This window comes from Schistocerca americana, chromosome X, assembly GCF_021461395.2.
Source record: "Schistocerca americana isolate TAMUIC-IGC-003095 chromosome X, iqSchAmer2.1, whole genome shotgun sequence".
NCBI classification, from domain to species: domain Eukaryota; kingdom Metazoa; phylum Arthropoda; class Insecta; order Orthoptera; family Acrididae; genus Schistocerca; species Schistocerca americana.
Window position 1 is genome coordinate 174,637,245 of NC_060130.1, and position 14,256 is coordinate 174,651,500.

General features: G+C 45.0%; 1 protein-coding gene across 1 annotated transcript in view; it reads right to left on the reverse strand.

Moving 5' to 3' along the window:
• Positions 1-1,142: 1,142 nt before the first annotated feature.
• LOC124555891 (craniofacial development protein 2-like) overlaps positions 1,143-14,256 on the reverse strand; it is a 59,269-nt gene continuing 46,155 nt past the window's right edge. Inside the window, exon 2 of the mRNA XM_047129951.1 lies at positions 1,143-1,186. Within this exon, the coding sequence (XP_046985907.1) occupies positions 1,143-1,186 (44 nt within the window). The remainder of the gene's footprint in view (positions 1,187-14,256) is intronic.

A 14,256-nucleotide genomic window follows, 5' to 3' on the forward strand; every position in this document is an offset into this window, starting at 1 on the left:
GTGACTGTGCAGTGCAGAATGAGTTGGGGCGTTATTGTGGAGCGTAAACACCCCCTTGTACAAATTTCTCACGACGCTTCATCTTAACATCCTCCCACAATCTCGTTAGGAGGTTTGGGTACTACTCTCCTGTGACCGTTTGCCCCTTATGAGCATAATCTCTTACCTGTACACATTGGACAGACCCAAAAACATCGCCGACCGGGATGGTCGAGCGGTTCTAGGCGCTACAGTCTGGAACCGCGCGACCGCTACGGTAGCAGGTTCGAATTCTGCCTCGGGCATGGATATGTGTGATGTCCTTAGGTTAGTTAGGTTTAAGTAGTTCTAAGTTCTAGGGGACTGATGACCTCAGGAGTTAAGTCCCATAGTGCTCAGAGTCATTTGAACCGTTTGAACCAAAAACACCCTGCATCGCCTCGCTCTACGATGATTTGGTCTTCGCCATTTTCAGCGGTGTTAAAAAACTACTTGCCTTGCTCCTTTGTCTAGTTATCGTAATGGTGCACTCAGCTCTCGTCAATGGTTATTAGTTGGCTAAAGAAGTCTTCTGGATTGGTCTAACACAGATGCAACATCTTGATATCGCGGTTAGAAGTGCTTTCTGAATAAATGTGACCTGTCGAGGAACGCAGTGGAACACGATGTTTGATATGTTCAAAATATCACGGAAGTTGTTGAAAACTGATTCACGATTTTTTCATTTCTTCCTTTATCGCCTCAATTGTGATATGCCAATTTTCGAACAGTATGGCCTCCCATTTATATAGCAATCGCGCGTCTTTACAGAATGTTCTGCCATCTCTTTTATCGATACTTACACTTCGTTTCCAGACTGAGTTTTCGAAATTCGGCCATAGCAGTCAAAAAATTACTCAAAATGATACCGTTTCGGCAACTTTTCCCCAAATATCTTAATTCTATCTATTCCTTTAACTATTAGTATATATCACTGTTGGCAGCTTAAAGAGATGGAATTACGCGTTCAGAGCCGACAAATTATCATACATACAAAAAATTATAGCACATCAACTAAAATTTTTAATTTGTGAATAAAAACAATAGCCTGAACAGAAAAATATAAAGACCTGCTCTAGGGGCGCCACATTACTTCCTTCCACTTATTACTTCCTTCCTGCCACCTATGTCTCACTTCGCTGCTCGTCACCTCTATCCAGCACGTAGACTGCAAACACACAAAGTCAAAGCCCGTGTTTTTTTACTTCTACTTCCTGAAGGCTCTTAACCGTTGCCCTGTTTTTACCTCATATTTGATTATAGCAGATCATACAATTCTGACGCGTTTGCGAGAGATCCTAGTTTTTTTCATTATTGATTCTCGATTCCTCCCACACCTGGGGAGGTGCGGGCTGACAGCAGCTTAATACGCTACTGTACAGCCGAGAGAAAAGTTTAACAATCAATCGTGAAAGAACAAACAATATAAAAAGGCGATAAAACAAAATGGTTAAAATGGCTCTGAGCACTATGGGACTTAACTTCTGAGGTCATCAGTCCCCTAGAACTTAGAACTACTTAAACCTAACTAACCTAAGGGCATCACACACACCTATGCCCGAGACAGGATTCGAACCTGCGACCGTAGCGGTCGCGCGGTTCCAGACTGTCGCGCCAAGAACCGCTCGGCCACCCCTGCTGGCTGCGATAAAACGATGACTTTGTTAATAACAGTAAAATGGCGGAAAGTTGCTGAACTTAAAATACAAAAACACGGCATTGATGATGCGGATGAATACACGCAGGATGGAGACATGCACAATTAGAAAACATGGCGACAGTCTGGTTTCTGTTCGCACGAAATAAAAACACAACTAAGCGACAGAATGGTGGCTGTTCGCGACACTGACAGGGGACGCACAACACTGAACATCCACTTAAAACAGCACCGTAGAGGCGACACGGCGGCAGCTGGGGGTGGGGGTGGGGGTGGGGGAAGGACCCGGACTGATGAAGGGGAGAAAGGGGAGAGGAGAGGAAGGGAGCCAATCGAGGGAGGGGACATAGAAAAAAGGAGAGGCTGGGTGGATGCGAGAAGGAGTGGGAAAGGCAGTGGAGGGGAGAGCAAAAGGACTCAGGGGAGAGAAGGGCGGCAGGGAGAGGGTAGGCAGGGAAACTCGACAGACACCCCAAACGGTCGTAACAGGACATGTACACGCCATAGTAAAGTCACGGGGACATATTACTGCGGTGAACCGAACGTCTCCCACAAAAAGAAATGTGTATGGATTGATCTGAAGAGAGAGTGCCATCTAGTGACAGAACTTAAGTATCAGAGATGGCATTCGTAGTAAGGCTAGGCAGATAAAATACTTCCCCAATTTCTCCAGTACCGAAATTTTCTTCCCCAAAAATTTCCACAGGGTTTCCGTTTCTCAAAAATTTCGCTCAAAAAAAATGTTTTTCCCCACAATTGCGAAAAAACCAATATGGGGTCGCTGCCTCTGTGGTTTAAGATTGCGCGTTGTTGCCGTACACTGCCACCAACTCAGCACTGATTGCCGCAGCGTTGTTACCCACCAAATGCAAAAAACTGATTACAGCACGATACGTGTGTTTTGGGTCTTCTAGTGGTGTGCCATTGTACTCTGTCGCAGGGATTTCAGCGTGTACCGCTACTGCTGACTTGTACCTGCAAGCAATCAACACGTAAAAGCTTCCTGGCATATTAAAGCTGTGTGCTAGACCAGGTCTCGAACCTAGGACCTTTGCCTTTCGCGGGAAAGTGCTCTACCGAATGCGCTCTCACAGCTTTACTTCCGCCAGCACTTCATCTCCTACCTTCCAAACATCACAGAAATTCCTTCGTATTCTGCGGTCGCAGTTGAAGATAGCAAACCGAAAGCTGAAGTTTTAAGTTTCACGTTGAAGAAATTGTTAATACAAACATATCATCATTTGATCATCGGACGAACTCCCGAATGGACGTCATAGTAATAAGCATACCTGGCGTAGAGAAACAACTGAAAGATTTGAAAGCAAATAAAGCACCAGGTCCGTGTTGAATCCCAGTTCGATGTCACAAAGAGTACTCTAGCTTGCATTTATCGAGAATCTCTCGCCCAGCACGAAGTTCCAAGCGACTGGAAGAAATCGCAGGTGACTGCAATGTATAAGAAGGGTAAAAGAAACGACCCACAAAATTTCAGACGAATATCCCCAACTTTTGTTTGCTGCAGAATCCTTAAACACATTCACAGTTCGAATGTAATAAACTTTCCTGAGACTGAGAAGCTTATGTCCACGTATGGTTTTAGGAAGCATTCCTCGTGCGAAACTCAGCTTGCCCTTTTTTCACATGATACTCTGAGAACTATCGATGAAGGGCGACAGGCAGAGTCCATATTTCTAGATTCCCGGAAAGCATTTGACACGGTGCCCCACTGCAGGCTGTTAACGAAGGTAAGAGAATTTGGAAACCGTTCACAGATATGTGAGTGGTTCGAAGACTTCTTAAATAATAGAACCCCCCAGTAAGTTGTCCTTGGCGGCGAGTGCTCATCAGAGACACGGGTGTCGTCATGAGTGCCCTAGGGAAGTGTGATAGCACCGCTGTTGTTCTATGTATACATAAATGATATGGCGGACAGGGTGGGCAGTAATCTGCGGTTGTTTGCTGATAGCCGGCCGTTGGTGGCCGAGCGGTTCTAGGCGCATCAGTCTGGAACCGCGCGACCGCTACGGTCGCAGGTTCGAATCCTGCCTCGGGCATGGATGTGTGTGATGTCCTTAGGTTAGTTCGGTTTAAGTAGTTCTAACTTCTAGGGGACTGATGACCTGAGATGTTAAGTCCCATAGTGCTCAGAGCCATTTGAACCATTTTTTGTTTGTTGATAATGCCGTGGTGTACGGTAAGGCGTCGAATTTGAGAGACTGTAGGAAGATACAAGACGCCTTAAAAAAAATTTCCAGTTGGTGTCATGAATGGCAACTAGCCATAAATGTGGGAAAATGTAAGTTAATGCGGATGAGTAGGAAGGTCAAACCTGTAATGTTCGGATACAGTATTACCAATGTCCTGCTTGACACAGTCAAGTCGTTTAAATATCTGGGCGCGACGTTACAAGGCGATATGAGGTGGAATGAGCGTGTGAGAACCGTGGTAGCGAAGGCGAGTGATCGATTTCTTTTTATTGGGAGAATTTTAGGAAAGAGTGGTTCGCCTGTAAAGGAGACTGCATATAGGACGCTGGTGCGCCCTATTATTGAGTACTGCTCGTGTGTTTGGGATCCGTACGAGATGGAATTGAGGGAGGACATTGAAGGAATTCAAAGGCGGGCTGCTAGATTTGTTACCGGTAGGTTCGAACAACACGTAAGTGTTACAGAGATGCTTCGGGAACTCAAATGGGAATCCCTGGATGGAAGGTGACGTTTTTTTCCAGAAACACTATTGAGAAAATTTAGAGAATCGGCATTTGAAACTGACTACCAAACGATTCTACTGCCATCAAATGGCTCAAATGGCTCTTAGCACTATGGGACTCAACTGCTGAGGTCATAAGTCCCCTAGAACTTAGAACTACTTAAACCTAACTAACCTACGGACCTCACACACATCCATGCCCGAGGCAGGATTCGAACCTGCGACCGTAGCGCTCGCGCGGTTCCAGACTGTAGCGCCTAGAAACGCTCGGCCACCGGAGGCCGGCTCTACTGCCATCGACATACAGTGCGCGTAAGGACCACGAAGATAAGATACGAGAAATTAGGGCTAATACGGAGTCATACAGACAGTCGTTTTTCCCTCGTTGTATTTGCGAGTGGACAGGAAAGGAAACGACAAGTAGTGGTACAGAGTATCGGCTGCCACGAACCGTACCGTGGCTTGCGGAGTATCTTTGTAGATGTAGAGGTACCTTGCGGGACTTACGCTTGCCGGCCGGTGTGGCCGTGCCGTTAAAGGCGCTTCAGTCTGGAACCGCGTGACCGCTACGGTCGCAGGTTCGAATCCTGCCTCGGGCATGGATGTGTCTGATGTCCTTAGGTTAGTTAGGTTTAATTAGTTCTAAGTTCTAGGCGACTGATGACCTCAGAAGTTAAGTCGCATAGTGCTCAGAGCCATTTGCGCCATTTTTTGACTTGCGCTTCTACACTCCTGGAAATGGAAAAAAGAACACATTGACACCGCTGTGTCAGACCCACCATACTTGCTCCGGACACTGCGAGAGGGCTGTACAAGCAATGATCACACGCACGGCACAGCGGACACACCAGGAACCGCGGTGTTGGCCGTCGAGTGGCGCTAGCTGCGCAGCATTTGTGCACCGCCGCCGTCAGTGTCAGCCAGTTTGCCGTGGCATACGGAGCTCCATCGCAGTCTTTAACACTGGTAGCATGCCGCGACAGCGTGGACGTGAACCGTATGTGCAGTTGACGGACTTTGAGCGAGGGCGTATAGTGGGCATGCGGGAGGCCGGGTGGACGTACCGCCGAATTGCTCAACACGTGGGGCGTGAGGTCTCCACAGTACATCGATGTTGTCGCCAGTGGTCGGCGGAAGGTGCACGTGCCCGTCGACCTGGGACCGGACCGCAGCGACGCACGGATGCACGCCAAGACCGTAGGATCCTACGCAGTGCCGTAGGGGACCGCACCGCCACTTCCCAGCAAATTAGGGACACTGTTGCTCCTGGGGTATCGGCGAGGACCATTCGCAACCGTCTCCATGAAGGTGGGCTACGGTCCCGCACATCGTTAGGCCGTCTTCCGCTCACGCCCCAACATCGTGCAGCCCGCCTCCAGTGGTGTCGCGACAGGCGTGAATGGAGGGACGAATGGAGACGTGTCGTCTTCAGCGATGAGAGTCGCTTCTGCCTTGGTGCCAATGATGGTCGTATGCGTGTTTGGCGCCGTGCAGGTGAGCGCCACAATCAGGACTGCATACGACCGAGGCACACAGGGCCAACACCTGGCATCATGGTGTGGGGAGCGATCTCCTACACTGGCCGTACACCATTGGTGATCGTCGAGGGGACACTGAATAGTGCACGGTACATCCAAACCGTCATCGAACCCATCGTTCTACCATTCCTAGACCGGCAAGGGAACTTGCTGTTCCAACAGGACAATGCACGTCCGCATGTATCCCGTGTCACCCAACGTGCTCTAGAAGGTGTAAGTCAATTACCCTGGCCAGCAAGATCTCCGGATCTGTCCCCCATTGAGCATGTTTGGGACTGGATGAAGCGTCGTCTCACGCGGTCTGCACGTCCAGCACGAACGCTGGTCCAACTGAGGCGCCAGGTGGAAATGGCATGGCAAGCCGTTCCACAGGACTACATCCAGCATCTCTACGATCGTCTCCATGGGAGAATAGCAGCCTGCATTGCTGCGAAAGGTGGATATACACTGTACTAGTGCCGACATTGTGCATGCTCTGTTGCCTGTGTCTATGTGCCTGTGGTTCTGTCAGTGTGATCATGTGATGTATCTGACCCCAGGAATGTGTCAATAAAGTTTCCCCTTCCTGGGACAATGAAATCACGGTGTTCTTATTTCAAATTCCAGGAGTGTAGAAGAAAGAATATTTCGGACACGGCTTAGTCACTGTCTCGGGGATGTTCACTCTGCAGCGCTAACTTGAAATTTGCTGGCACATTAAAACTGGATGCCAGACCGCGACTCGAACCTGGGACCTTTACCTTTCTCGAGCAAGGTCTCCACCGATTAAGGTATTGAAGCACGAGACACGCTCCGCCCTTGCAGCTTTATTTCCGCCAGTACCTCATCTCCTACCTTTCAGATTTCACAGGCGTTCTCTTGCATACCTTGACCTCTGACCCGTGTGCTCTGCAGGGGCAGTTCCAACTGACGACCCTGCTGTTCCTTGCACAGGGTGTATCTACGACTCACGCTTCCGTACTCAGGGCCAGCAAACCTTTGGCGAGCGTCAGTGGACCACCACACTCAACTGTCCTAGTTGAGAACGGATCAGTTTTCGTACCGGTTGTTGCAGTCAGACGCAGCTGGTACGTGATGGACTGAGGTTATCCAGAAGACATTGTGCAGCTCTATGATTACGTAACTTACAGTGAAGCGGGGTATTTGAAACTTATTTTATTTCCAAACTGCACATTTCCGGACGTGGGTTCCTTATCAAACTTTATCTACTAAGACCGATCTACAGCCCCTAGAAACACCAGAAGAAGCGTGGTTAATATTCTGCTGGTCATTATAATGCAACACCATACAAGAAATGTCAAACTGACATGAATTCTTCTACGTGCTTTATTAAGCAATGATTAACATATCAGCGCAACCGCACCACGTAATTCGAAGCAACTTCATCTGCACTCTGTGCATATGAAACATTATACAGCGTGCTGCTAATTTTTAAATTGTGTTTGAATGTTGTTTGTTTATGAGCAGATTATATTATGCCTCGCGGAAGAACATACCCATCGTTGTGACTTCAACACTTCTACCCAAGGGTAGTAAAAGAAAGCTGAACATTGAACACGCGAATGTGAATTATCGGAGCAAATAATAGAAACTTTAGGATTTAATGCCCCTTGAACAATTAATTTCTTAGTTACGGAACCGAAACCAGTGTTGCAAGAAATTTGAGAAGAAAATCATCTATGTCCTTTTGGCATGAAACGTTACGCTACGTCCACAGTATCTCGATACTTCATCAGGAGCTGGTGAATATGAAACTTGTCGAAATATCTTTGAGTGCTTCCACCCGCATGGCAACTATAGAGTTTTTCATCTTCAGTTACGCTGGGGAAGTATATATTCATACAAACGGAAAACCTATTTCTGCTTGCTAGTAGGAGATATGAAGCTCGCTGCTCCCGATCACGAATCCGGTGCCTTAACTGCTGCGTGACCTCGCTTAGCTGGAGCTGCAAGGTCACGTCGAAAATGTTTTACCTCTATTCCCGGAATTATTTCATGAAAAACAATAAAAGAACGGGACTAAAAATTGACAAATGTATTGATTATAAAACTTATATTAAACCATACGGTATGAGCAATGCATTGATGGAACGGGAACGACAACAGATGAGAGTATCTAATGAGAGACTTACGAAGGTGCTCAATGAAGTATTGCGCATCCTTTTAAAATTACTCTTAAAACTTCGTAAATACGGCTTCAGAAAGCATACAGCTTATCCAAGATTACATGCAGGAAAGTGAAGGAATTGGTACCTTCAAAGCACAAAATGACATTTTTTATTTCACAGATGTGCCCAAAAACAAAACAACTTGGCAACCAAATTGATCTGGCACTTTTTTATCGTAACATTTTCGTGAAATTGGCTATAAATAAACCAACTTTCCTATTTCAGAAAGAAGGCTGTAGCTTGCGCTCAAGGGTGAGCTTGCACGGTATGTTATACAAAACTACGTATATTGTAAAAGTGTTGATAAGCAGTTTATACAGACAATACTACCAAGGAAACGAAACAAAGGAATAAACTATCTCTCCCTCCAGACACAACTATCATGACTTCACAAACAGGTGCGGTGTAAGCGTCTGGCTAGAATGACCTGTCGCAAATCAGTTTTCTGTTTAATCCCTGATGTAATGAAATAAATGCCACATTTAGAGTCACGTAAGGGATGTAGCACGTAAATACTTCATAACCGCTTCGAGATATCAAGACAATGTTTTCGGTGGATGGTACTAGGCAAACGAGGATCTATGAGGACAGTTCTGAAAGCCACTTCCAATTAGTTTCAAAGATAACGATGACAAATTTAACGACGGTTTATTATATACATATTACAACTACAGGCTTAAACTACATCTGAAACAAACTCTCGCGACAGTAAGGCACTTATCGCTGCAGTGAACGAGGTTCCTAAGACCCTCGTCGTAGAAGTCTGCTACCAACGCCTTAAACACTTGTCGCCGGAGATTTATAGTGCTCGCGAAGTGATCTAATGATAGCAATTTTTCGCAATGGCGATGAGCTTGTAATCAATGGGCATCAAAAAAATTGTACAGAGGATGATTCAGCTATTCCCATTCGAAACTTGCCACGATTGCTCGATTTTTTTTTATTCATTTGTTTTGTTGCACTACAAAACGATACTAGAGCTCAAATGTCCACGACGTTTATTATGTGTTGTTTTTGGTTCCTGTTTTTTAAATTTTGTGTTAGTTGTTGAACTAATTGTTGTGCCTTATGGGGAGGGGGGGGGGGGGGGGGCACTGAAACAACTGTTTCTTTCCTCCGCCAAACTTCATAGCCAATCAGTCCCGGGACTTTTCTCTGTCACTTTTCAGTTCTTCCACCTCTGACAGCGTTCGTTAATGTGCAAAACGCCATTGCATCGTGGATAACAGTCCACGTGAAAGTTTACGTTCTCCTATAACTAGCTGGGTAAGTAAAAGTTGGAGGAAGGCAACAACATACCACCTGAATTAGCACCATGTTTCGTAAGGCATTGTAGTGCTCAAACTAACCTTTGGGTTGATGATGCATTTTTTGAAATGTGAAAGAAATAAAGGAGATCCCATAATTATGTAATTATTAATTACCGATGTTTTCTAAGGGTTTTGTTCATTTTTTCTAATAAAATCGTCGGTGACTACTGAGTCTTTAGGGATCACGCATACAATTTCCCAATTTCCTCTGTCCTGAAAAATGTGGGAAGATTGTGAAGAGCATTTTCAATCACAACATTTTCTATCCAAACGGCGTAACTTTCGCAATGAATATCTGTAGCTATTTTTCTTTTCTGCTCACAACAAATGAGTCACTATTCACGTCTCGCAGTCGCCTTGGTTGTGTTAGGTGGTGCAGAAACACAGCAATGGAATGTAAGCCAAAATCTGATAGACGCTCAAAAAGATAGCAAAACACGTTTCCCATAAATTCTCTCATAATCAAGAGCACAATCAAAGGCGTCCAATATATTTCGTAAAATTTATATATCATGGTATCACAAACGCTTTTGATAACTGTTCGAAAATTCAAACAAATTCTGCATTCAACATACTTGTTTATGAACTGAGATTGTGTTGGAAGGCCATTTACAGCCTTCTAATCACAACTAAAAACTTATAGTTGTATCATTTGTGAACATCATATGCATTGAACATACTTGTTTATGAACTGAGATTGTGTTGGAAGGCCATTTACAGCCTTCTAATCAGAACTAAAAACTTATAGTTGTATCATTTGTGAACATCATATGCATTGAACATACTTGTTTATGAACTGAGATTGTGTTGGAAGGCCATTTACAGCCTTCTAATCACAACTAAAAACTTATAGTTGTATCATTTGTGAACATCATATGCATAAAATCGGCGACACATGCCTTTCATCCCAAGAGCCTTCAGTTTAAAGTCATTGAAAGACGCCAAGTGAATTGTGTATTTGTGTCAGCGGCCGTAAGCGTTTTTAGTCAAACGTATTGTTTAGTATAGTAGAAGCCACAACGCAGTTGTCGAACCTAACCAGTTTAAAGTCTGTATTTGAGAAGACTCGAGTAATCCGCGATACTATGGACCTATGGTGTAGTTTCTGGACCAGATAATAAGTATGCCAATACGAAAGCATTGATATGCCAGCACACTCAAATTGTGGATATTCTAAAATGATAGGCGTCCAAGTTCGGATTTATCCTAGCACTTGCATCATATTGCGTGGTATTATGTAAAAGATATTTAAGACTCCCATTTGTACGCGAGTGTAACCACACCGTGACTGAAATTATCAAAGTTATTGGTGTATCAAGGTGGACCGCTTTACATGTCTACAAAGAATGGTATATTACCGACAGCTAAGCATTCCGGTGAAAGAATACTTATCGGAAAAAAACCGACAAACATCAGAGACGAGTGTCATGCTTTCTAAATGGCGATCGGTTTCAAACACCGGCAACCCGGCAACAGTTGCTGCTGTCACTCAATGCTGGTTCATCTCAATCAGTTTCCGAGCGACCATCGTGAAAGTAACTGCATACATTGAACGTCTAGAGTTGGCTACCTTGCAAAAGGCCATTGCTAATAATTCAACAAACAAGTGCACGTATTCATTGGGCCAAACAGCACAGAAACTTGGTGGTAGTTGAATGGAGGTAACTAATGTGGTTTAACGAGTTGCTGTTTTACCTCTATTCAAATGACACAAGTTGTCAAATGCGTCGACAGTCAATGAAGCTTTTAACCTGAAGTGTGTGGGGGATGTAATTAAAGTCTGAGGTGGTTCTCTGAAGTTCTGGGAATGTTCTTCATGCTGAGGCGTATGCTGATTCATTTACGTTACCATGAACATGACGCATTCTCGAAGACCAAGCATTTCCCTCCATCTTCATGATGAGTGTGGTGTAATCACGTCCGTGTTCCTAGGTGACGACAGGCTATTTCACAGGGTTGTGCGAATACGTTCCTCGTTTGTCGAACATTCAGTACTGAGTAGGCAGAAAATCCTAAGAAATTTTGGTCTTATGTCAAAGCGGTAGGTGGATCAAAACAAAATGTCCAGACACTCTGCGACCAAAATTGTACTGATAGAGAGGATGACAGACTAAATGTCTTTTTCCAAAGCTGTTTCACATCTGTCGCACAGATGACAAAATGGTAGATATCGAAATAGATGACAAAGGGATAGAAAAACAATTAAAATCTCTCAAAAGAGGAAAGGCCGCTTGACCTGATGGAATACCAGTTCGATTTTACACAGAGTACGTGAAGGAACTTGCCCCCTCCCCCCCCCCCCCCTTTCTTGCAGCGGTGTATCGTAGGTCTCTAGAAGAGCGTAGCGTTCCAAAAGATTGGAAAAGGGCACAGGACATCCCCGTTTTCAAGAAGGGACGTCGAGCACATGTGCAGAACTATAGACCTATATATCTAACGTCGATCAGTTTTAGAATTTTAGAATACGTATTACGTTCGAGTATAATGACTTTTCTGGAGACTAGAAATCAACTCTGTAGGAATCAGCATGGGTTTCGAAAAAGACGATCGTGTGAAACCCAGCTCGCGCTATTCGTCCACGAGACTCAGAGGGCCATAGACAAGGGGTTCCCAAGTAGATGCCGTGCTTCTTGACTTCCGCAGGGCGTTTGATACAGTTCCCCACAGTCGTTTAATGAACAAAGTAAGAGCATATGGACTATCAGACCAATTGTGTGATTGGATTGAAGGGTTCGTAGATAACAGAACGCAGCATGTCCTTCTCAATGGAGAGAATTCTTCCGAGTGATTTCAGGTGTGTCGCAGGGGAGTGTCGTGGGACCGTTGCTATTCACAATACACATAAATGATCTTGTGGATAATATCGGAAGTTCAGTGAGGCTTTTTGCGGATGATGCTGTGGTATATCGAGAGGTTGTAACAATGGAAAATTGCACTGAAATGCAGGAGGATCTGCAACGAATTGACTCATGGTGCAGGGAATGGCAATTGAATCTCAATGTAGACAAGTGTAATGTGCTGCGAATACATAGAAAGAAAGATCCGCTATCATTTAGCTACAATATAGCAGGTCAGCAACTGTAAGCAGTTAATTCCATAAATTATCTGAGAGTAGGCATTAGGAGTGATTTAAAATGGAATGACCATATAAAATTAATCGTCGGTAAAGCAGATGCCAGACTGAGATTCATTGGGAGAATCGTAAGGAAATGCAGTCCGAAAATAAAAAATGGTTCAAATGGCTCTGAGCACTATTGGACTTAACTGCTGTGGTCATCAGTCCCCTAGAACTTAGAACTACTTAAACCTAACTAACCTAAGGACTTCACACACATCCATGCCCGAGGCAGGATTCGAACCTGCGACCGTAGCGGTCGCTCGGTTCCAGACTGTAGTGCCTAGAACCGCTCGGCCACTCCGGCCGGCAGTCCGAAAACAGAGGAAGTAGGTTACAATACACTTGTTCGCCCACTGCTTGAATACTGCCCACCGGTGTGGGATCCGTACCAGATAGGGTCGATAGAAAAGATAGAGAAGATCCAACGGGGAGCAGCGCGCTTCGTTACATGATCATTTAGTAATCGCGAAAGCGTTGTGGAGATGATAGATAAACTCCAGTTGAAGACTCTGCAAGAGAGACGCTCAGTAGCTCGGTATGGGCTATTGTTAAAGTTTCGGGAACAAACCTTCACCGAGGAGTCAAGCAGTATATTGCTCCCTCCTGGGTATATCTCGCGAAGAGACCATAAAGATAAAATCAGAGAGATTACAGCCCACACAGAGGCATACCGACAATCTTTCATTCCACGAACAATACGAGACTGGAACAGAAGGGAGAACCGTCAGGTGGCTTGCGGAGTATGGATGTAGATGTAAATGTGGACTGACCCGCTAAATGACCCGACCATAAGCCCACAGATAAAGTCTGGGACTATTTGGAAAGACAGGTGCAGCGTAGCAGTTATGATTCCCGGCAGATGTAACGGCAGCAAGCTCCAATGAGTGACTTTAGTTAGATATGGCACTCCTGAAGAAACATGTGGACTCCATTACGCGCCCAAATGCATCCATTATCAAAGTCACAGGCGGTGTTACGTAGTATCAGCATGATGTGTCCTCAGGGTGACTAATTTTTTGTTCAGTATGCTCAGTTAATGCTTTAATTAGCGTACTATCGCTGCAAAATGCTGAAGGAATTGCAAGAAGGTAGGAAAGTAAGCGGATGAGATCTGGATAAGTTGAAAGAACCAGAGTTTTTAATAGTTTCCGTATTAGCTCTGATTACTCCGATTTTCTTGTTGTGGTCATTGAAAGAGACCTATGTGGGTGGAATTAGTAAGTTATCCAACTCTTCCTAGAGTGTAATCTTTCGGATTTTTTCAGCTGTAAACCTCTCCATAATGCACAATGCCTCTCTTGTAACGTGTGCCACTGGAGTTTGTTTAGCATCTCTGTTAAGGTTCCGAGACAGATGATCAATGCTCAAAACTCAGTTGCACAACCGTTTTCTAAGTTACTGTTTTCATGAATGGATTACATGTCCTTATTATTCCTCCAATGAACCTGAACACAACATCTACTTTTCCTATATTCCCTTTTACGTAGTCATTCTGTGGTGTCACAGCCAGACACCACACTTGCTAGGTGGTAGCCTTTAAATCGGCCGCGGTCCGTTAGTATACGTCGGACCCGCGTGTCGCCACTATCAGTGATTGCAGACAGAGCGCCGCCACACGGCAGGTCTAGAGAGACTTCCTAGCATTCGCCCCAATTGTACAACCGACTTTGCTAGCGATGGTTCACTGACAAAATACGCTCTCATTTGCCGAGACGATAGTTAGCATAGCCTTCAGCTA